General features: G+C 56.0%; 10 protein-coding genes and 1 non-coding gene across 11 annotated transcripts; 9 read left to right on the plus strand and 2 right to left on the minus strand.

The window, feature by feature from the left end:
- The first annotated feature begins 958 nt into the window (after nt 1-958).
- L226DRAFT_264597 (uncharacterized protein) lies at nt 959-2,331 on the plus strand. The gene is made up of 4 exons (XM_067673405.1): nt 959-1,125; nt 1,201-2,022; nt 2,086-2,180; nt 2,288-2,331. Exon 2 carries the CDS (start codon nt 1,436-1,438, stop codon nt 1,997-1,999), a length of 564 nt encoding a protein of 187 aa, XP_067530360.1. The 5' UTR covers nt 959-1,125; nt 1,201-1,435; the 3' UTR covers nt 2,000-2,022; nt 2,086-2,180; nt 2,288-2,331.
- Nucleotides 2,332-4,024: 1,693 nt separating this feature from the next.
- On the plus strand, nt 4,025-4,523 carry L226DRAFT_264638 (uncharacterized protein). The gene is made up of 2 exons (XM_067673406.1): nt 4,025-4,035; nt 4,098-4,523. Exon 2 carries the CDS (start codon nt 4,158-4,160, stop codon nt 4,404-4,406), a length of 249 nt encoding a protein of 82 aa, XP_067530361.1. The 5' UTR covers nt 4,025-4,035; nt 4,098-4,157; the 3' UTR covers nt 4,407-4,523.
- A 173-nt stretch (nt 4,524-4,696) lies between these two features.
- Nucleotides 4,697-5,519, plus strand: L226DRAFT_471215 (glutathione S-transferase; the record flags this gene model as incomplete). The annotated part of the gene is made up of 4 exons (XM_067676363.1): nt 4,697-5,064; nt 5,129-5,243; nt 5,307-5,407; nt 5,465-5,519. 4 exons carry the CDS (start codon nt 4,697-4,699, stop codon nt 5,517-5,519), a joined length of 639 nt encoding a protein of 212 aa, XP_067530362.1.
- A 915-nt stretch (nt 5,520-6,434) lies between these two features.
- On the plus strand, nt 6,435-8,990 carry L226DRAFT_471190 (uncharacterized protein; the record flags this gene model as incomplete). The annotated part of the gene is made up of 11 exons (XM_067676360.1): nt 6,435-6,519; nt 6,640-6,728; nt 6,780-6,820; nt 6,854-7,336; nt 7,387-7,720; nt 7,785-7,942; nt 7,998-8,066; nt 8,122-8,287; nt 8,343-8,448; nt 8,516-8,748; nt 8,817-8,990. The coding sequence occupies 11 exons, from the start codon at nt 6,435-6,437 to the stop codon at nt 8,988-8,990; spliced, it is 1,938 nt and encodes a 645-aa protein (XP_067530363.1).
- Nucleotides 8,991-9,957: 967 nt separating this feature from the next.
- L226DRAFT_493749 (glutathione S-transferase C-terminal-like protein) lies at nt 9,958-10,967 on the minus strand (the record flags this gene model as incomplete). Its single annotated transcript, XM_067677460.1, has 4 exons — nt 9,958-10,174; nt 10,249-10,512; nt 10,544-10,851; nt 10,908-10,967. 4 exons carry the CDS (start codon nt 10,965-10,967, stop codon nt 10,105-10,107), a joined length of 702 nt encoding a protein of 233 aa, XP_067530364.1. The 3' UTR covers nt 9,958-10,104.
- A 196-nt stretch (nt 10,968-11,163) lies between these two features.
- On the minus strand, nt 11,164-12,316 carry L226DRAFT_264689 (uncharacterized protein). Its single transcript, XM_067673407.1, has 4 exons — nt 12,181-12,316; nt 11,565-12,126; nt 11,243-11,503; nt 11,164-11,178 (listed from the first exon to the last, which is right to left on the minus strand). Exons 1-3 carry the CDS (start codon nt 12,235-12,237, stop codon nt 11,499-11,501), a joined length of 624 nt encoding a protein of 207 aa, XP_067530365.1. The 5' UTR covers nt 12,238-12,316; the 3' UTR covers nt 11,164-11,178; nt 11,243-11,498.
- A 1,151-nt stretch (nt 12,317-13,467) lies between these two features.
- L226DRAFT_563132 (uncharacterized protein) lies at nt 13,468-14,330 on the plus strand. Its single transcript, XM_067683539.1, has 3 exons — nt 13,468-13,767; nt 13,823-13,927; nt 13,985-14,330. Exons 1-3 carry the CDS (start codon nt 13,489-13,491, stop codon nt 14,147-14,149), a joined length of 549 nt encoding a protein of 182 aa, XP_067530366.1. The 5' UTR covers nt 13,468-13,488; the 3' UTR covers nt 14,150-14,330.
- Nucleotides 14,331-14,465: 135 nt separating this feature from the next.
- Nucleotides 14,466-15,693, plus strand: L226DRAFT_616566 (uncharacterized protein). The gene is made up of 3 exons (XM_067686921.1): nt 14,466-15,072; nt 15,142-15,249; nt 15,314-15,693. The coding sequence occupies exons 1-3, from the start codon at nt 14,677-14,679 to the stop codon at nt 15,578-15,580; spliced, it is 771 nt and encodes a 256-aa protein (XP_067530367.1). The 5' UTR covers nt 14,466-14,676; the 3' UTR covers nt 15,581-15,693.
- Nucleotides 15,694-15,922: 229 nt separating this feature from the next.
- Nucleotides 15,923-17,137, plus strand: L226DRAFT_539443 (uncharacterized protein). Its single transcript, XM_067681683.1, has 3 exons — nt 15,923-16,495; nt 16,555-16,998; nt 17,052-17,137. The coding sequence occupies exons 1-2, from the start codon at nt 15,998-16,000 to the stop codon at nt 16,879-16,881; spliced, it is 825 nt and encodes a 274-aa protein (XP_067530368.1). The 5' UTR covers nt 15,923-15,997; the 3' UTR covers nt 16,882-16,998; nt 17,052-17,137.
- Nucleotides 17,138-17,234: 97 nt separating this feature from the next.
- Nucleotides 17,235-17,332, plus strand: L226DRAFT_t247. The gene has a single exon. It is a non-coding gene; the product is annotated as a tRNA-Pro (tRNA).
- A 111-nt stretch (nt 17,333-17,443) lies between these two features.
- On the plus strand, nt 17,444-19,431 carry L226DRAFT_264739 (uncharacterized protein). Its single transcript, XM_067673408.1, has one exon. The coding sequence runs from the start codon at nt 17,588-17,590 to the stop codon at nt 19,262-19,264; it is 1,677 nt and encodes a 558-aa protein (XP_067530369.1). The 5' UTR covers nt 17,444-17,587; the 3' UTR covers nt 19,265-19,431.
- The last annotated feature ends 57 nt before the right edge of the window (nt 19,432-19,488 follow it).

The following is a 19,488-nucleotide window of genomic DNA, read 5'->3' on the forward strand; positions in this document are numbered from 1 at the left end:
ATACCTACAGGTGTACCAGCATCAGTACGCCAATCATCCAGTGCTAGTGATCCTCTCAACGTACTTACCAGCGACACTTGCGGTGCGGTGTACTCACGAAATGCCAAGTCCCAAAAATTGCGGTAGATCGGGTCTCAACTTGTGGAAACTCGGTACAAGGTGTTACACTACAGAGCCAAATACTTGAGCCAGCTTCTTGCTTAAAGGGAGACCGAGGATGGTGTAAGTCAGTTTGGATAGAACTCGAAGATGAACATGCTGGCAAGTAGCGTCAGGAAGACTAGCCGCCAACGGCGCTTCCGGCAACACTTGCTCTCGGGAACGTCCGAACGTCCTAGCCGCCCGGGTTCCCCAAACGGTTCTTCTCCCCCTCCTCCTCCTCCAGCTACTCCTGCTCTCCTGCTCCTGCTCTCCTGCTCCTCCATCTCCAGTGGTTTTACTAACCCGCCATGCCATCTCTGGTTCTCTTGATAATGTCTAGCTTGACTGCTCGGTACTTCAAACATCACGAAGCTCATGATTCGTGGCCTCACTGAATCGTGTATGGCATGATCTGGACGAGAAGTCACGGAGACATGTCTTGTACCCGAAGAGCTCCAATGGGCCCATTTTCGAATTCGCGCCTTGTCTCCGAGAGCCCTCTTCTCGTGGCCGCACAGCAACTTCCGCCATCTGTCAGTCTTCCCTGCAAGAGCGGCTACTGCGCACCGCCTCGCGGCTCATCCAGACCTTGGGAGCACCGGTTTCGGATTGTCTTGCACCTCTACGGTGTTCAAAATATCCTCGCGGCATCCTCGGTCATCTATGAAGCAGACCGTTCACGAACGGGACAGCAGTAGCGACAGAGAACCTTCAAGTCATGTTTTCCCGTGGGATCCGAAGTTGGCGTCCATGATATCGCAGCATGACAGGAATTTGAGAGCGCAACATCCGCGCGTGTAGTGACTGTGAGTTGTATGTCTTTTCAAGTCCGCCATACGCACGTCAGAGCCTCCCCGGCGGCGCTGCGCTGTTAAGGTGTATCGCAGACCGAGCGGATGAGCGAGGACCGCCTACTCTGGGAACACGCAGCACCGGAATGTGATGATGCAGTGCGTGGCATCTTCGCGGCGCTGGCATCGCCTCGTACGTCCCTGCACCCTCTTCACCAATCCTCGTCTGCCCACAGCACTGCTCGGAACTGACCTGGATTGTGTTCAGGATCCCGAGCTGGCCGGCCCGCGTCCCTGTCTGCGGACTTCGCCCCCCCTGTCATCGATACTCGCGGAAGTTGGGTGGATGCCTCGTTTCCGAGTGGCGCCAAACAAGACGCCACGGGGCATTTCCGCGTGGTCCCGGACTTATAATACCCTCCCATCCTGGAAGTGCATCTTCCTGGGCTCCTTCCCCCCGTATACCACCATCTCACGACCGTCCGTCCGCTCGCTCGCTCGTCATGTTCCACGTCTTCTTCCTCTTGGCGCTTGCCACTTTCGCACACGCGCTCTCTCTTCCCAAGAACCTTACCCCCACTTTCGTCCGCGTAACCGGCAAACCAGCTGGTCTCGCTCCTACTTCGAGCGGCATCGATTTTCCATCATCCATGCCTCGCGGCGACGTGCTCACCCACCCCACCTCACATCGCGGACTCTTCACAAACAAGATCGCGACCACCCCGGGGGGAGCGATGAGGAACGCCACCGGTGACTCGCTCACCAGCTTCACCGCGAACGCCGCCTCGCAGTTCCCTGCCACTCTCCTCCTGTGCCAGTCGAACGACTGCGCGTCGTGCCTGGGCTTTGATCTCAGTTCCGCGTCGCACGCGACGTGCCTTGATCCTGCCGGGTCGACATTCGTATTCCAGTCTGCCGCGATCAGCCAGGAGAGCGACTCAGGGCTCGGCTTCGCCGTCGAGGTGAGCCCGGGAGGGTGCGCCTCGTTCTCGACGCTCCCCCGAGTCAACACATGCATCCCCCTGAGCGGCACGTTTGCCGAGTTCGCCCTTGTAGACCCTTCATAAGTTTCCAAGTATCATATGGACAGGTGAGCAGCGTCGCGCGCGAGCTACGTGCCATTTGTCCTGTCTGACCTCTTTCCGTGTTTCAGGTATTATTAGTCGTTCTGGACATTGGGCTTGATGACGCGTTGTTCCACGGACAGCCATGTACATTTATTGCATGCGGATGGTGTGTTGGGTTACGGTACGAGGCTATGCACGTAATTGTCTGTCTTGTCTTTGGCGCGTGGTCGGCATCCTCCGGTGTTGTGCCTCTCCGAGATGATCCTGAACTTTGAAATCGGCGTCCAGTCAGGTATCCGCCATTGCTGCTGGGCGCGACACGCAAGTGAGACATAAGTGCATAAGAGCTGACACAAGGTCGATACGCATGTCGCAGGTCACAAGAATGCCTATATCTTTCAGCTACACTTGTCGAGGGTGAGTTGTAATCACATTCGATCGGTGTTCGGATTGCTGAATACACCGAACTTAGACAGCGTCTTGTCATTTGACATCGGTCTTGAGACTCCTTTCTTGAATGGATGTGTCTGCAGAGCGGTCATTGCATCCTGCAAAGGGGTTAGACAATACCCCATCCTACTGTCTCTGATCGCCGCAACATGTAACACCGGCCTCAGCCTACAAGCTCCAGGAACGGTGCCGTAACCAGTCAATTTCCTACGAGCCGCCGCCCACTCGGCTTCGTGCCCCAATGGGTATCTGCTATCTCTTCTCACCACCAATCGAGGCGAGAACGCGTCGCAATATTGCGCCACCTCGCGCCCACGTGATCGCGCTGCGCCCTCGGGGATAGGGTATATTCGTCAGCATCTCCGACGACGGAGACTACGGAGGCTCTGTATATCAGCACCTCTCTCGTCTTCCAGTCGCCTTCTTCTACACCTCTCACCTCCAGCATGTGCGTCTTGTTCTGCTGTTGTTGCGTCGCGAACTTTCGGGCGTCGCAAACTTGTTCGTATACCCCGAGACGGCCATCAGTACGTATGCGAAAAACCCCGAACACATCTTCTGTACGAGTAATATGCAACCCGCGACTCGTCCATCTGCATGCATCCATGGCGCAAGTCCGTCCCCTTGCGGACGGCTGAGCCTCGGTGCCGAAATGCCTGGAGCCACATGAAGGTCGAAAATACCGGTGAGTAGGGCTTTTCAAACCGCTCTTCTCATCCTGCTTCATATTTGATATGCATGTTGATATGGAAGATGAGGACTCGCCAGTCGTGTCATGTCTCCCCAGGCAGACGATCGACGAACCTATTGACGGGCAAACTGAGGGAGAAGGGCTCGACAACGTGGTGTCCCACGTTTTCCATCCCAGTCTACACGCACGTCGGGTTTGCCCCGCATTTGATGGCAACCAGTTGATAGATCGTGGTGACTGTCGGGACCGAGATGCGGAGAAGAGGCTGGTCAAGCTTGGCCAAGCCAGTTCCTCGTCCGCATCCCGGTCACAGCCCTCCGAACGATGAGATTCTGGAGAGAACCACCAGGGCGGGGTCGCCGAGGTCGGGGCCCTCGTCATTGGGATGGTTTGACTCACTTTCTGGATCCTATGCGGTTACGTTGTTGTGTCGTCTATGTCCCTGGTAAGCGGGCGCTGGCCCACTATGCACTCCAGAAGAGACGCTGGAGGATGCTCAGCGCGTGTCAGGCTATGCGGCTTGAACCCCGTGTTTCCGCCATTTGAATCGTCCATGACGGGGATTCTACTTCTCTGCCTCACTGTTTACGTGCGTGAGCTCATATGGAAGTCACGAGGTTTCTGTTTGTCGGCAGAAGTCTCGGTAGCCTCGTGTAACTGCGGGAGAGGTGACCGGTGCCCGCTGGGACAACGGAGTCGATGGGGCATTGTGCAACACTCACTCTTATCTGTCACGGTCGTTGTTTTCCCCCTTGTCGTTCGTCCTGAATGCTTGACGTTACTGATTACCTGGGAGTAGAAGGAGAGGTCGGAGGCAGGAACCTTCGGCCTGCTGCGGCAACTCCCGACGTATGTTCACACGCCCAGACTACGTGAAGTTTGTCAAGTACGGGATGTCCTTACACTCTTCCTTCATCCCGTGGCATTTTAACGAAACCAAAACGAAATATACTCTAGCCGGAATTCAAAGCATCAACAACAGCTGCCGTTGGGAAGGTCTTCGAAGTTGTTTACCCGATGCTGATTATCCTGCGATGTCAGCCATTGTCATATCTGACCATTTCTTCTCATGGACGACTGTTGTTGCCGATCAGTGTGATCACGATGACTAGGCGTCGCTCCCTGCAGCCTTTCCAATCGTCGCGACGACGGGCGGGTGAAACGGCGGTGACCACTTATGTACATAGTGAGGTCATCAGCATGTGTCATTGCTTACAGGTCTACCCTCCGCTACAGATCCTGGACAAGAGCAGGCGGGATCGCTGACAAAGCGGTCGCTGCCCCAAAGGACGGTCGTAGGAAACTACGGGAAGCGTGGCAAACTTCTTCCGTGTTCAGCACATGGATGGCGACCTCGAGACTCGAGCACTCCGTGCAGCTGGGCAAGCGCACCCGCATGCGGAACGGTGCGAGCCTTCGCGTACTTTCGATCTCCAAGAGATCTCTGGACAGATAAAAGGTCGCGAGCATCGATGGTCGACCTCATAGCAGCATCCGCCTCTCTCACCCTCCAACGCACTCGCACTCATCTCACCTAGTACTCACCGTCATCCAACATGGTCCTCAAGCTCTACGGCAACCCGATGTCGACGTGCACGAACCGCGTCCGCACCGTGTTCGAGGAGCTGAACGTGCCATACGAGCTCGTCGTGGTCGACTTCGCCAAGGGCGAGCACAAGACGCCGGAGTTCGTCGCCGTCCAGCCGTTCGGCCAGGTGCCATACATCGACGACGACGGGTTCAAGCTGTACGAGAGCCGCGCGATCTGCCGTTACGTCGCGCTCAAGTACGGCGGCATCGGCAAGCTGATCCCCGACCCGACCGACTTGCAGAAGACCGCGCTGTTCGAGCAGGCCGCGAGCGTCGAGACGTGCAACTTTGACGCTTTTGCGTCTGTGCTCGCGTTCGAGAACGTTTTCAAGCCGTGAGTCGCGCGCGTTTGTTGGGGCGTGAGCAGGGATCGTGGGTGCTTACTCTGGGTTGGACAGGTTGTTCGGTCTTGAGACGGACAAGGCTGCCGTTGCACACCTCACCGCGACCCTCGACGGGAAGCTCGCGGTGTACGACACGATTCTCGGCAAGACGAAGTACCTCGCTGGTGACGTGAGTGTCCTCGCAATCCCGAGATTGTGGATCATACATCTAACACGCTCTCCTATGTTGCAGGAGATCACGCTCGCCGACCTCTTCCACCTTCCCTATGGTGCTCTCCTCGCGAAGCAGAACATCGACTTCCTCGAGTCAGGCAAATACCCTAACGTCACCAGGTATGTACGAGAGACATCAGTTGCATGAGAAGCTGTATTTTGACCAGAATATCTTAGGTGGTGGAAGGACGTTTCTGGCCGTGCTTCCTGGAAGAAGGTTACTGGGGCGTAGGTAGCAACTGTACCGAAATCAGATGTAACAATACCCGTTCTATACACAATCGTTGTGTCCATATGCGATGAATGCCTCCGCCATGGGTCGCTATGCAGGAGTAGAGTACTCTACAGTCTGGTCTGTGTCCCGGAAGGGGCAAATTAGCGGGCGTCTGAATCCCCTCGGCAGCCTCGGCTCGTCGTGCTTGCGACAAATTCGTAGGCGTTCTTGCAGTAAACCACCACGATCAGCTTTCCACATCCTCCCACGACGCAGTAAGTAACGATACTCGCCTGAAAATCTAACTTGCGTAGTGTCTATTCGAAGCACATTGAAGCTCGACAGTTGCTCAGGTTCAGCAAGGCATCAGCCTGAGGGATGGCCCGGGAGTCTACTTCCGCAGTTATTCTGTCTTCACCGTCTGGCTTTACCTCACTACACATCGGGCTTGGTTCGAGACTTTTTGAGCTGAACGCACACACGACTCGGCGTGGCATGCACCCCCAGTTCGCCTTCGGGGATCGGACCGAGACGGTTACCTGTCTCGTAGGGACGATGACTATAACCTCTTTTTCCACTGCGCAAGGCTGCGCGCTGCCCACAACTGCCGAGTGCGTGAGGCTTCTGAACACGGCGACCTCTGCTGCGCTTCCTTCGCTTCGCGATTGCGGTTTCACCCAAATTGCTTGTACTGAAGAAAGAGCAACTGCAGCAGCACTGCAATTCATTCAATTCATTACGCGGGGACTGCGCGCTGCATGCGCATGCAACTGCGAGTGCCTTCTTCCCGAGCTTCCTGAGCACTGCCTCTGCTGCGTCCCCCTTGGTTTCGCTACCGTGGTTCCTTAGAAAACGCTTGAAGTAGTTGAGAATGAAGCGCCTGCTCACCCCTATTTTCACAGGAACCCGCGTCGAGCTGGCACATACCCCACAATGTCTTCCGCAGACGAAGGTAACGCACCGCTCACCAAGAAACGCAAGCTTCAGCGTGCATGCGACTATTGCAGGCGTAAGAAAAGTACGTCCATTTCTGCCGTACCTCCAACTTTGCCTCACTATAGCTGACATGCTCCAAGTCAAATGTAGGCAACCTGACAATCCTTACGCACGTCCAGATTCTTATGGCCCCTATCCGCAGGCGATGGTCCTGATATGCCCAACAATCGCTGCTCCCGATGCCGTGCACGACGGGTCGAGTGCACCTATAAGGAAGCATTCAGCGTGCGTGTTACGTTACCCTAAAAGTGGCATCACCTATACTCACTCTCCTCGTAGAAGAGCAGCTATCCGAGTAGGCAAGTCGCTTCCATCTCCCTTGTGTATGCTAATGGCATATCTAAGTCTATGTTCAGTTATGTAGAGAATCTGGAGAGCCGTCTAGAACGTATGGAACGGCTGGTTAGCAAGGTGCTCCACATGACACTCGTCCGGATTCCTGACACTGAGTCTATGCCCCAGCTCTGCCCTGACGGCAACATACCATCGGACCCGGAGGGCTCTCCGTCCACAGTAGAGCCCTCAGCGCGCAGTCCTACACCCCATCCCGGCTCATTGCGCCCTGAGCTGTTGAGCTCCCTTAGCCCCCCCTCGCTTGACCAATCGCCCACGGGATCCGGCCCTCTCGAGCCCAGCGGCGACGACGATGACACGGACGAAGATCTCACCGAGGGTCTGCGCAAGCTCTCTGTCGAATCGCACCCATACCGATTCCACGGAAGATCCAGCGGTATGCTCCTCCTGAGGGAAGCGAGACAGATCGCGACGGGCAGCCAGTGGGGACAAGAGAAGGGACAATATCGACATCACGTACGATATTCCCGCCATTCAGTTGGGTCGTGGACTAACGCCATCTTGCACCTTGCCCGCAGGGCCTCAAATCGCCTAGAGAGGTGCCGGCGTTCGACGACTTCCCGCCCAATGACCTTCTAGATACCCTTGTCGAGCTCTACTTCCGCAAGAGCAACGACGTACTGCCGTTCCTCCACGAGCCGATGTTCAAGCGGAGCATACAAGAGGGTTTGCATCTACGGAACAGCGGGTTCGGCGCTACAGTACTCCTGGTGTGCGCGATCGCGTCCCGCTTTACCGAGGACCCGCGCGTGCTGCTGGACGGCTCAGAAGATCGGCATTCCGCCGGCTGGAGGTGGTACCAGCAGGTCGAGAACGTGCAGAGACTCGAGCTTGCTCCCGCGACATTATACGAGTTGCAACTCTGCATGGTGCGTGTGAACTCGCCTTCGATGACCCGCTAGATGATCATATACCGTCCTTCCATCACAACAGTTGATGGTACAATTCCTCAGTGGTTCGACGGCCCCCCAGGCTACGTGGACCCTCATCGGAAATGGGATACGGCGTGCGGTGGACGTCGGCGCCCATCGGCGGAATGTATACAATGCCAAGCCTACGATCGAGGATGAGCTGTGGAAGAGGGCATTCTGGTTCGTTCTATGGCTCTACCTTTCTTACAGGTTATCTCCATCTGATGAAACACAGGTCCTTGGTCGTTTCTGAGTGGACGCATAGCTACGGCTTGGGACGGCCGGCTGCTATCCACGACGAAGAGTGAGTGAGCGTTCTGTCAGTTGATGTTGATCTTCGTACTCAACTTCATGAATAGCATTGATGTTGCACTGCCTACCCCCATCGATGACGAATATTGGAGCTTACCTGGAAGTGACGATAATAGTGTACCGCAGCAGCCGGAAGGGAAGCCCTCAAAGGTCGCAGTCCTGGTGTCGTTGATCCGCCTTTCCCAGATTCTTGCTTTCGCAACGAGAACGCTCGTAGGCACTCATACCGCTCGTTCTGATTCGACATGCTGATGCCAATCCTACTTAGTACCCGATCAACAAGTCGAAACGCACCGACTCGTCATGGGAGCAGCGCATTGTGGCCGAGCTGGACTCCGCGCTCAACAACTGGGTAGACTCACTTCCCAGCCACCGTGAGTCCTCGTGTAACCTGCACTTGATTGTAAGTACAGGCCTAACCATAAGAACTGCGTCCCCCAGTACGCTGGGACAAGAACCACGAAGACCCGCAGCACCTGTTGCAGTCCTCGAGCCTCTTGGGACACTTCTACCAGGTGCAGATCGCCGTCCACCGGCCGTTCCTGTCTTCTGAACGACGCGACTCGCCGCTCTCCTTCCCTTCGGTCATCATCTGCAACAACGCCGCACGATCGACTGTCCAGATGTTAGAGGTAGTGTATAGGCGGTCGGGGACGCTGTTTCATGGGAATGCGGTATGTATATGTACTCTTCTCATGTTTGCTAGTAGAAGGAACTGAATGACCTGACCGTGTGGCATAAGGGTATGCTGTACATGTGTGGGGCGGTGTTGATGAGGTCGATCTTGGGGCAACGTCGCGCTGGACGGACGGTCACCGTAGATCGAGACATCGCGTGCATGAAGACAGCAATCGAAATGCTGGAATCTATCAAGTATGAGTACGTACTCTCTCGTCGTTCTCTATCTCGCACTTGAGTACATGCTCATCGGGATTGATGCACCACCAGGACCTACATCGCTTGGTCAGGACTGTACGTCTGTTTCGATCTATTCTGTGGAACTTGATGTACCTTACACCCTGATTCAATGCAGCGAATATCTGCGCGAGCTCCTCGCCGGAGTCAACTCTATGCCGGATTCGGTACCCACTCCTTCGGCTGGACAAGATCGCGGAGCTGCGACAAAAACCGCACCTGCACCCGCTCCAACTCGAAGCTCGTATGAATCCGCCAATGTTGCCCCTCCAAAAGTGCCAGGCCATCGTCCTGCAGCTGCGAGATCGACCTTCGCCCCATCATCGTCACTCAGACAAAGCACTCAGGAGCCCAGCGGCAGCGGCAGCATCAGCACATCCCCCGATTCACAGCTCCCCGCCGCGGCCTCCTTCTGGGCAGAACAACTGAACATGCAGCTCGCGGGTAACACAGCCCAACAGCAGCCCTTCGGATCCTCGCCCTCGTCATCATTCATAGACTCCACCATGGGAGCTATGCCGCCGACTTTCCAGCAGCCGTTCGCAGGCGTGCCGACCGGCGGCGGCGGTCCACGGGGCATCGAACCGTCCTCTCAAGCCGAGTTTGATACTGGCCCTATGCCCATGTTCGGGCTCGAGCCTCTGGGATACAGCGAGGCCGTGTCGTTGTTCCCGTCTTCGAGTAGCGGGGCTCAGGTGAGTGGAGACGGAAGTGGGATGCAGTCGCTCTTCCCCGAGGGAGCGGGACACCTAAACGAACAAGGAACTTCGGATATTATGTCGGACTTTGCGGTGCTGAACGATACGCTGTCGGTTTGGACAAACGGGCCGGGGTCGTTTGGGTGAGTTTCGATTTAGTCGTTGTTCTTCGTCCTCGTGGTCTGATAATGACGCACAGGTGGGATGAGTGGGGGGCCTACTTCAATAGTGTGAACGACAGGGCGCCCACTGGTTCAGGTAAATAAATACAGCTGGTATTCTTATCAAATGGACTCCCTTGGATACAGACGGTTCGCCGATCATGGACTAAATATTGGAATGGTACTTCGACTACCCATCCTGTGCACTCCAAAACTTCATAGGACGATAGCGTGGGTCGCCGTCAAGTAACCGCCTCTACTGCAGCTGGTCGTAGAGGTCGAGCACCTTCTTGACCGCCGGGCGCGCGTTGACCTTCTGGTACCAGCTACGAACAGTTCCAAAAAGTTAGCGTTCTCTCTACGAGTTCACAAGGAGGCCCGAGGCAGCGAGAACACTCACGCGTAGAACGCTGGGAACTGCTTCTCGACATCGACGCCCTCCATCGCTGGGACCATGCCGGTGACGGCGGCCCGGTTCCAGCTCACGAACGCGAGGTCCGCGATGGTCACCTTGTCGCCGACGAGGTAGCCAGACGGCGACTTGGCGAGGACACCGTCGAGGACACCGAAGACGCGGAGCGTCTCCTTCTGGTACCGCTCAACCGCGCCCGGGATCTTCTCGGAGTGCCACTTCATGAACCAGAAGGCCTGACCAAAGTACGGGCTGTTCGCGCGAGCTTCATTCAGTATCGGACATCTCAAAAGCCACCTGAAAGAGAACGCACCCCTGGCCAGAGGCTTGGAAGAAGAGCCACTGGAACAGCGTGTACTTCTTGTCGTCGGTGACGGTGAGGCGCTTCTCGGTGTCATACTTGTCGACGAGATAGAGGAGGATCGCGCAGGACTCCCAGAGGACGAAGTCGCCGTTGTGGTGGTCGATGATCGTCGGGATGCGCCCGTTCGGGTTGTACTGCGTGTGGGCAGGCGCCTTCTGCTCGCCTTTCTGGAAGTTGAGGTAGACGGGCTCGTAAGTGAGGCCGAGCTCTTCGAGTGCGAACGCGACCTTCCTATGAGGAAGAATACTCAGTAGCAGGAAAGTTAGCATTGTATGGAGGGGACGAACCAGCCGTTAGGCCCGGTGGTGTGCATGTAGAGGGTGAACTGCTTTCCGTGAGACATGGTGAATTCTGTGATAGGTCGAGTGTGAGGGCTGTCTGTGACTGGGATGATTGTGTAGGGGAAGTGATAGCGAGACAGTTGCGTCTTCTGAGTTCTTATAGAAGGGAGAAGCTACGTGCGCCAAAGACTTGCTGCCACCGATGGATTGGGGCAGCCTGCAGGACGTATCCTCCTACGAGCTTCACCCTAGACGATGTTAGATGCGGCTACGCTGCAGGCGTTGCTGCTTGGTAAGCAAATGCGATCTTCAACACTGGCAGACGCAACGGGGTTACCTCCCGCACTGCCACCCAGGACTTTTCTCCCTCGCGTCGGCCGCCGCGAGAGCCTTCCTGAACGGAGAGTATAGTGGGTATCCTGCGCTGAGTAAGCACATCGTGAATGTGTTGCACCAAATATGAATCATTGCATATTGGCTTGACAGGTAGGAAGGTGTTGGAGCTTGATCGCAGCGACCGAACAGGCGACTAGACTAGACTAGTACTGGAGGAGCGCTGCGGTGATCGACGTGCGGCGCAACAGAGCATAAAGCTAGCCTATCTGATTGGTAAGCAATCCGGAAATGCAGAGACGGATGCAATTGAGCCTCGTACCCACTTTCAGCACGCTGCACGAGAGGAGATACGATTGCTGAATAAGCGCAAGGCATGGACGGTGTATATTGGTCTGATGGCTGGTGGATACGATAGCGCTGCACGAGGAAAGCCGCAGTCACTGAATCAGCACGAGATAAGCTGAGGATACTTATGAAGGAGTGGATGCTCCTTGGTGAAGGCCTTACGAGCGTACGTTGAGCGAGAGCTAGGCGGAACAACATGTGCGCTCTGTATCTAGATGGCCACCGAGACGTCGCTGTCAGTCTGTCGCAGCTTCCAGTACGCAGGCAAGTTGTTGTACACGTCAAAACGTGACTTGCAGGTTCTGTGTCGCTACTGTTGTCCCGTTTGTGGGCGTGTACTTCATAGACAACCGAGACTTCGGCGCTAAATTTGAACGGTGTAGAGGTGCAAGACAAGCCGAAACCGGTGGTCCAAGGTCTGGATGAGCCGCGAGGCGGTGCGGAGTTACGAGTAGCCGCTCTTGTAGGGAAGACTGACAGATGGCGGAAGCTGCTGTGCGGCCATGAGAAGAGGGTCCTCAGAGCCAAGGCACAAAGCTTCTGTCGAACGAGGACCATTTTAGCTCTTCGAGCGGGTGCAAGAGACATGCATACATATGTCTTCATGAGTTCTCGTCCGGGTATGCATTTGAGCGTGAGGCCACGAGCCATGGCACTTCGTATGTTCTAAGTACCGAACAGTGATGCTAGTCGTTTAGAAATCCCGCTCGTACTGAGGGTACAGTAGACGAGAGAAAGGGAGCGGACGACGGCGACAATGACAACTTGGAGGGGGGAGGAGCCTGAGGAGGCGGGCGCTCGGACGTTGCCGCAGCCGGCAGCGGTCGCTGGCGGCTAAACACGCTCGGGCTGGCCAGCATCTTCAACTACCCGCAGCCCGCTATCCGAACTGACATACACTCAACGTCCTCCGTCTCCCTTTGAGCAAGAAGTTGAAACAATGTCTTACTTCCTGAGAACGTCTTCGTGATGCAGTGTCACTGGCATATCTTGTACTGAGTGCCCACGGCCTCAGACCCGATCTATCACAAATTTTTGGTACTCATTTTGTGAGTACACCTCCACTCGTAAGTACGTTGAGAGGATCACTCGCACTGGATGATTGGCGTACTAATGCTGACACACCTCTAGGTATACTATGTTGCGATACTAGAGACTCAATCCGTTCCACCTGGACCGGCGTCCGCGATGAGGGACTTAACATCGCGCCCACGAATTAAGTGTACTATCCTGGCACGACGGCTACCCAGAAGACAGACTACGCTCTCTAGGCGACTTTTTCGTGTTGCCGATTCCGTCTGACAGCGATCGTCGAGGCCCGGATGATCTCCCCGTCCGGCGGCGCTCGACTGACCTCCTACGGCCCCGAGCCGGCAACGGCCCTACGTGCCGTCCACTCGTCGATCCAGTATCGGTCAAATACACGCAGTGAACGCTTGGGCCTTACCGGCGTGCTCTCGAGCCAAAGCGCGGTCGTGATGAAGGCTCGATCCTACCTTACCTGGTAAGTGTACCCACCTTGCACGGTCAAATTTCGACCGATTTCTCACCAGATCGACCATTACTCATTGTCCCACCAGGCTCGCGGACTTAAGCTTTGTTCTCATCCTCACTGACGGGCCACAAACGACATATCTGGACGTCCTTGTACTCTCGCTAGCGGTCGGGCGTCTCCTGGTGTTCCGCCTTGCTGGTCTGCCGCAAGGCACGGCACGCTCTCGCACACATCTCTACAGCTTGGACATGTCAATGCGGCCCTCCTCGAGTGCCAAAGCGTACAGTCAAAGCGATGGCCGTGGTCTTCGTACTTAACAGCGAGCGGGGTTGGGGACCATGTCAAGCAGCAAGTGCACGTCGCCTCCGCCACTCTCTTCTTCATACCTCAGTTCCTCCTCCGTTGCCATGGATAGCTATATTCAAGAGATAGACGAGATGTGGCAACACCACGTTGACAACTCCTCACGGGTCGTTATACCTCGAAGGATCCCGTCGGAGTTTCGGGTGTCTATGCCGGCACCTTGGCTGGACCTCCCATCGAATCCCTTCTCCTTTTGTATCCATGAAGAAGGGATTTCCCTTCAGGACATCCTTGACAACGAGCACTTCCCCGCGTGGTACTGGGTCCTAGGGATGCCCGACTCGGTGATCTTATTTCCGGAACGGACATGGTTTCACATAAGTGTACGTTCCCTTATGATCACGTCGCACTCTCCAGCTGACAATTCCTACTCTCCAGTGGCCGGGATATCGGCAATACACCCAAAGAGTGTTATTAGAGCACGATGGGTCGACCTGGTCGATCGCTCTTGCGATTGCGCGAGCGTACGAGAGCTTCCTCCAGGTGCGTATTTCCGTTCACGCGATGGCTCAGATGCGCTCAGACCTATACTCTCAACAGGAAGCACGTGAATGGGATTTCCAGCCCGATGAGGGAGCCGCGTGGCAGATCACTGGGGAAGACGACGATATCAATATCCTTCCCAACTTGCGGCTTCATCGGTTGTGCTGGGTGAATGGAGAGATTTACCAGGCGGATATCGAGCTGGTCGCGCCCAGGCACTAGTATGCTCTCCCAGTTTCTCTGTTGTTGTTATGTCTCCCCTCTTATCCGTCGTTCGTTTATGCGCATATGTTACCACACCTACTATCATGTTCTTCTTCACATACTTTCTTCGCATACTCTGCTACGTCCTCTCATCACATCAATGTAGTGCTTTCCTATCGCATCACACGCACGCGACAAGTCTGTTCCCGAGGCCTGATCCACAATAAGGACCCTAGTACCAAGGTCCTCCGTCGTCCGTCTCCAGGGCGTTGTTCTCTTATACTCACCTCTATATAGGAAAACGTTGTATTCTCCTGTGCGCATGGCACTGCCTCGACGGAGTGCCGGCGCTTCTGCACGGTCTTACTCTTGTGGACGACACTCATACACACAGACCTACTTTGCCCCAACGTACCCCAATGGGCAGGTGTCAGAAGCTATGATCAACGACGTCGACAATAAAGCGGCCGGTGGCTCATCCTGATCCGGATTGCGTGTCCCTCCTCTCATCTCCTCTCATCTCCTCCCACTTGCACTCCACGATCATGCGTCCTACAGAAGCCTTCTCGGATATTTTCCAGGAGCCGCAGCTTGTTTTCTATGCTCTCCTTCGAAGTTCAGAGACAAGACCCGCCTACGAAGGAGAGGCGTTCCGATTATGCGTACCGCCACTGCCGCCACCGGGGCGCACCAACTTGAAAGACATCCACGACACTGGCACGGAGTCGTCATCCTGGCAACTTGGCGAGCACGAATTGATAAGATGGCCTCCAGCATCCATCTATTTTACGACAGACGACAGACGAAGCGTCTCTATGGAGGAGTTACTTCTGTTTTCGCGATCTTCCTCGGACTCGGACTACCTGCGCCAGAAGATGGGGACGGTGTACTGCGCCCCTGGCAGCGATACGCCCGTGTTCGGGCTCGTGTTGCGGATTGCAGTGCGTATTCTACGAATACTCCCTTGCGCAGAACTGACGATTCGCTCTCTCATCGCTCCGTAATTCCAGTGGCCCGGGTATCCGCAGTACATGTCTCGTCGGATATCCATCTCAAGTTCTGCGATGCGCGGAGAGCTCGCTGCAGAGGTCGCAAAGGCATATTTGAGCTTCATGCTGGTGAGCACCACGAACACAGTATCCGTATTGCTGACACTCAACGCGAGTCTCTTCCGGACTTCAGCAAGCTCCAAGGCACTGTAAGTGGCGCGGTACGGTCGACGAGGAACGGTGGCGCATCCTGGACGATACGCTGACGATCCCCGATCCCTCCGACTGGAAGAGCTGCCTGTGCTATCGTTATATCCTCAGCACGTTTCATCTCGTGGCACTACATCGGATAGGCGAAAACACGTTCCAGGCGGAGGTGCATGAAGTTTTCCGGCCAATCGAGCTGCCCGATACCTTCAAAGAGATCTTCATATTCCCCGACGATCCAGAGGCGGACTAATCCTTTTTCTGTCTCGGTTCGTTTCATATTGTCTGCGCGCGACTTATACCCACGTCACTGATCATGTACGGTACAACTTTCGATATATTCTACTCATAATCGTCTGCAGACCCTTTGCTTTGCGAACAATTCGAAGGTTGCGACGACTGCCATGCCACATGATTTGAGTACAATCAAATGAGAGTATTGGCGGATGTCAATTGCACACGATTCTATTGTGGACCACAATGCGCTGCGGAGCATGATGGCAGATCCCAATACACACATACAATGAACGCTTCTTTGCTAGTACCGCGCGGCGCATTCTTGCGTCGTGGCTTTCCTGTCGCTGCGTTCGCTTGGACTCCGTGTCCACCGCCACAGGCCCAAGCTCCGACCTACGAAGACACATATAAATAATCTCGAGCTCTCGACGGGATGGCCGCACTGCCTCCCACTGTTACGCACCTTTCCTGGGACTTGTTCATGTCTTCGACGACTCCTTCAACGGGTTTCACCCTTGGCAAGCCATTCCTCACCAAGTCGGGCATCATCATGACGCCCATCCACCCGCGTCCGCCTACTGAGGATCCAGTGTCGTGCTTGAAGCCTTGGATACAGCGCCCTATTGATTGGTGGGATGGTGTCAATTGGGATGCCCTCGGGTGGGGTCCCAACATCGCTCTTGAAGGTGAGAGGTTCCGGGTGCGCGTTCCCGTGAATTGCGGCGAAGGACTCCAACCGCCGGAGCTCCCATCTTGGTCGTTCCTGCCGTACCCGATATTCTTCACCGACGATAATCGGGGTGCACCGATGGCAGAGGTCCTCCGCTACGGCTACCAGGCGCAACACTTTGAACGGTCCGGCGGCGCGATGTGGACTCTGAGGAAGGTGGTGGACCCTTGGCACGCAAAGAAGTTCTTGTTGCGGCTCCGGGTGCGTCTATAACGAATTATCTGAGTCGGAATGAATACTGACATACGACCGTGATTTAGTGGCCCGGGACAGAGCGCGAGTGGATGTACGAAGTCTCACCTGACGGCACGTATGGCTCGATTGCGCAAGGAGTGGCAAAGGCCTATGACAAGTTTCTGAAGGTAAGACGTGTTCTCACTTGCTGTGGCCATGCTAATGCTTCATGTCAGTGCGATGCCGCCAAACACGATTGGGGTGAATATACCAATCATCCATGGTATTTTGGTCGCATCGAGATATCCGACTTGCGCTTGCAAGCACTGCACTGGGTAGGCCGAAAGGGCCCAGAAGATGATCCGTTGGAGATCTACGAGGCAGACGTGCACATGGTGAAGAACTTCAAGTGACCGGACAAGCCCGCGATATTCCTTGACCAGCGCCGAGAGATTTGTCGTACTCCCCACGAGTTCAGGAGGACGTTCACTTATGTTGCCTACGTTTCCGTATAGCTATAGGAGTATGATCTATGTTCAGAGTCAGATTAATGGCAAGAGATCGAACAAGAAGAAGGTAATACTTGGCGCAGTACGATTCTCTTTTGGGCTTCATAGCAAGTCTTCATTGTACCAGTTAGTTTTCCGGGATCTGCAAGTTGTGGAATGCGTCAAGGTAGGCTATGGTAAGTAGTCGCCGGTCGGTGGTCGAAGAGCTAGGACACGTCTGGAACTGTTATAGTGCGTTGTTTGGAAAACCTCCTATCGGCCCAATGGTCTAGTAGTATGATTCGCGCTTCGGGTGCTCCCGGGTTGAAAAACCTCAAACTGCGCGAGGTCCCGGGTTCAATTCCCGGTTGGGCCCCTTTTTCACCGCACTCCCTTCGCACGCTAAGCTCAATCAAGAACTTGCCACCAGTTCTCGTAACCGTTGCACAGTCATAGCTCTGGTCCTCGATGTTTCCCCGCTTTTTCCTAGACCTTGCGTGTAAGTCACTCAGCCGTCCCGGAAATAAATGCCTCGTTGTGCCCTCGTGGTCCGTGGGGCGGCTGCGGACGTTTAAAGGTCAGACAAAGTCTCTGCTTTACGCGCACACTCTTCGTCGCCACTAGTCTCAACATGTCCGACTACAACGACGGCCCGCGGAACGGTCTCTACCCTGAGTCTCCTCTGGGTCGCCAGAGCAATGGTTATCCCGCGCCCAGCACTCGTCGCACACCGCGATACAGCCGCGCCAGCAATCCGAGCTGGGTATCTAACGGTATGCTCTCCCCACACCCTCCAGGCTCGTCTGTCGGCTCGCGCCCGCTGCCTGTGCCATCCCCGCCTCCCTCTCGCGGTCCCATGGACTTTCGCCCATCTTATCCGGCCCCCTCCGAGCTAGAGCAGGAGCGAGAACCGGACCCTTATCCACCCTACCCCGGACAGCCCACTTCCGAAGCCAGGAGCGATCGAGAATGGGAGGAGCAGGGTGAGGAGGAGGCCATGTCGATAGGGCCGAGCGCGAACGAGGAAGGATGGACCGACGGAGGAGCTTATTATGACGGCGCGCCTCAACCTCAGGAGCAGGTTGTCCCAGAGAACGACCCGTACCCATATCCCGTGGAACTCGACCAGGCAGAACCGAAGCACAAGGGCCGAGCGAAGCAATTTGTGGGCGGCTTCGTGAGTGGGCTGCGCAGGCTTCCGAAGGCGGTCGTGAAGAGCCACTTTTACGATCGCAAAGCCACCCGGAAGGGCGCACCTGGCACGGAGATGTCCCCTGGACAGTCTCACTTCCTCCCTGCCTACGACGATCCGGGGGTCACCGTTGCCAACCCGGAGAGCGTTCACTACGTCCAAAGCATCGACATGCCCGGACCGGCTCCCAAGTCTCCTACGGAGATTTCGTACGCCAACCCTACGCGCAGGAGCAGCCAACAGAGGACTAGCCTGAGTCAACACCGGGCGTCACAGCGGAGCAGCTCGCATGCACACGGAGGTCAAGCCCTCGTCGCCAGCGTCGCCAGCAGCCCGCGCTTCCGCAGCCCCGAGCCTGTCGACCCCCTCCCGGCGAGCGACTATGCGAAGATGGATTCCCCGATCAGGTTCGCGCCTCCAGACGACTCGTTCAAGACGCACATAACGCGCGTGCAGAACTTCTTCAGCGAGCTGAGGAACCTCCCATGGACGTCCGAACGCGTGGCGCTCGACTACGTCCCCGCGGCGTCAGCCAGAGCCCACGTCGGGAAGTCGAAGCCACACGGGTCGTGGTACACTGGCGTAAACCAGAAGGGACACCAGGAGATCGACCTGCTTGCCCCGGCAACAGTACCTGCCCGCCGCGGCACGATTCAATCGCGGAGCGAGGCGTCTGCGAGCGTCCGCTCGGCCACGCGGATGCAGCCAGACGGACGTACGCCCGCGAGCTACATGACCTCTCCAGGCGCTCTCATCCCTTCCCCCGGGGCGTCCTCGCACGGGCAGGGCCACCACATGATGTCGTACAGCTACTACTTCGCGCCTCCGCAGCCGCTGTACGTCTACCAGTCGCCGATGTCCACGCCGATGGCACACCCAGGAGGAACCTCATCCTCGTCGTCCTCTGGCATGTCGCGGTCCCCGGAGGCTCAGGCTCACCAGGCTGTGCCGGTGTATATGATGGCTGGGCCACCTCCTGGTCTCATACCGTCGCCCCCGCCTGTCATGCATGCTTCCCCACATGTGGGTAGGGCTGCCTCGCCGCAGGTCAGCATTCAGGTCCCTGGACGTCCGACTTCACATGCGCAGTCCCGTCATTCTGGGAATTCGCGCTGAGTCCGAGTGACATGTTACGCCTCTTAATGACCTTTTATGATTCATGATCATGATCTGTAGCTCTCTCGTGGACATGTGTATTATGTGGTCTTAGTGTTTTCATAGTGTATCTACCGTTACATTTTGGCCTCGGCGCTAGCACATAGTAGCTATGCCAATGCTTCTCGGCCTCTAATCCGGTGTTTCATTATTGCGGAGGTGGGGGGCTGACGTCGGGCTCAATC

This window comes from Lentinus tigrinus (assembly GCF_003813185.1).
Source record: "Lentinus tigrinus ALCF2SS1-7 unplaced genomic scaffold L226scaffold_43, whole genome shotgun sequence".
NCBI classification, from domain to species: Eukaryota; Fungi; Basidiomycota; class Agaricomycetes; order Polyporales; family Polyporaceae; genus Lentinus; species Lentinus tigrinus.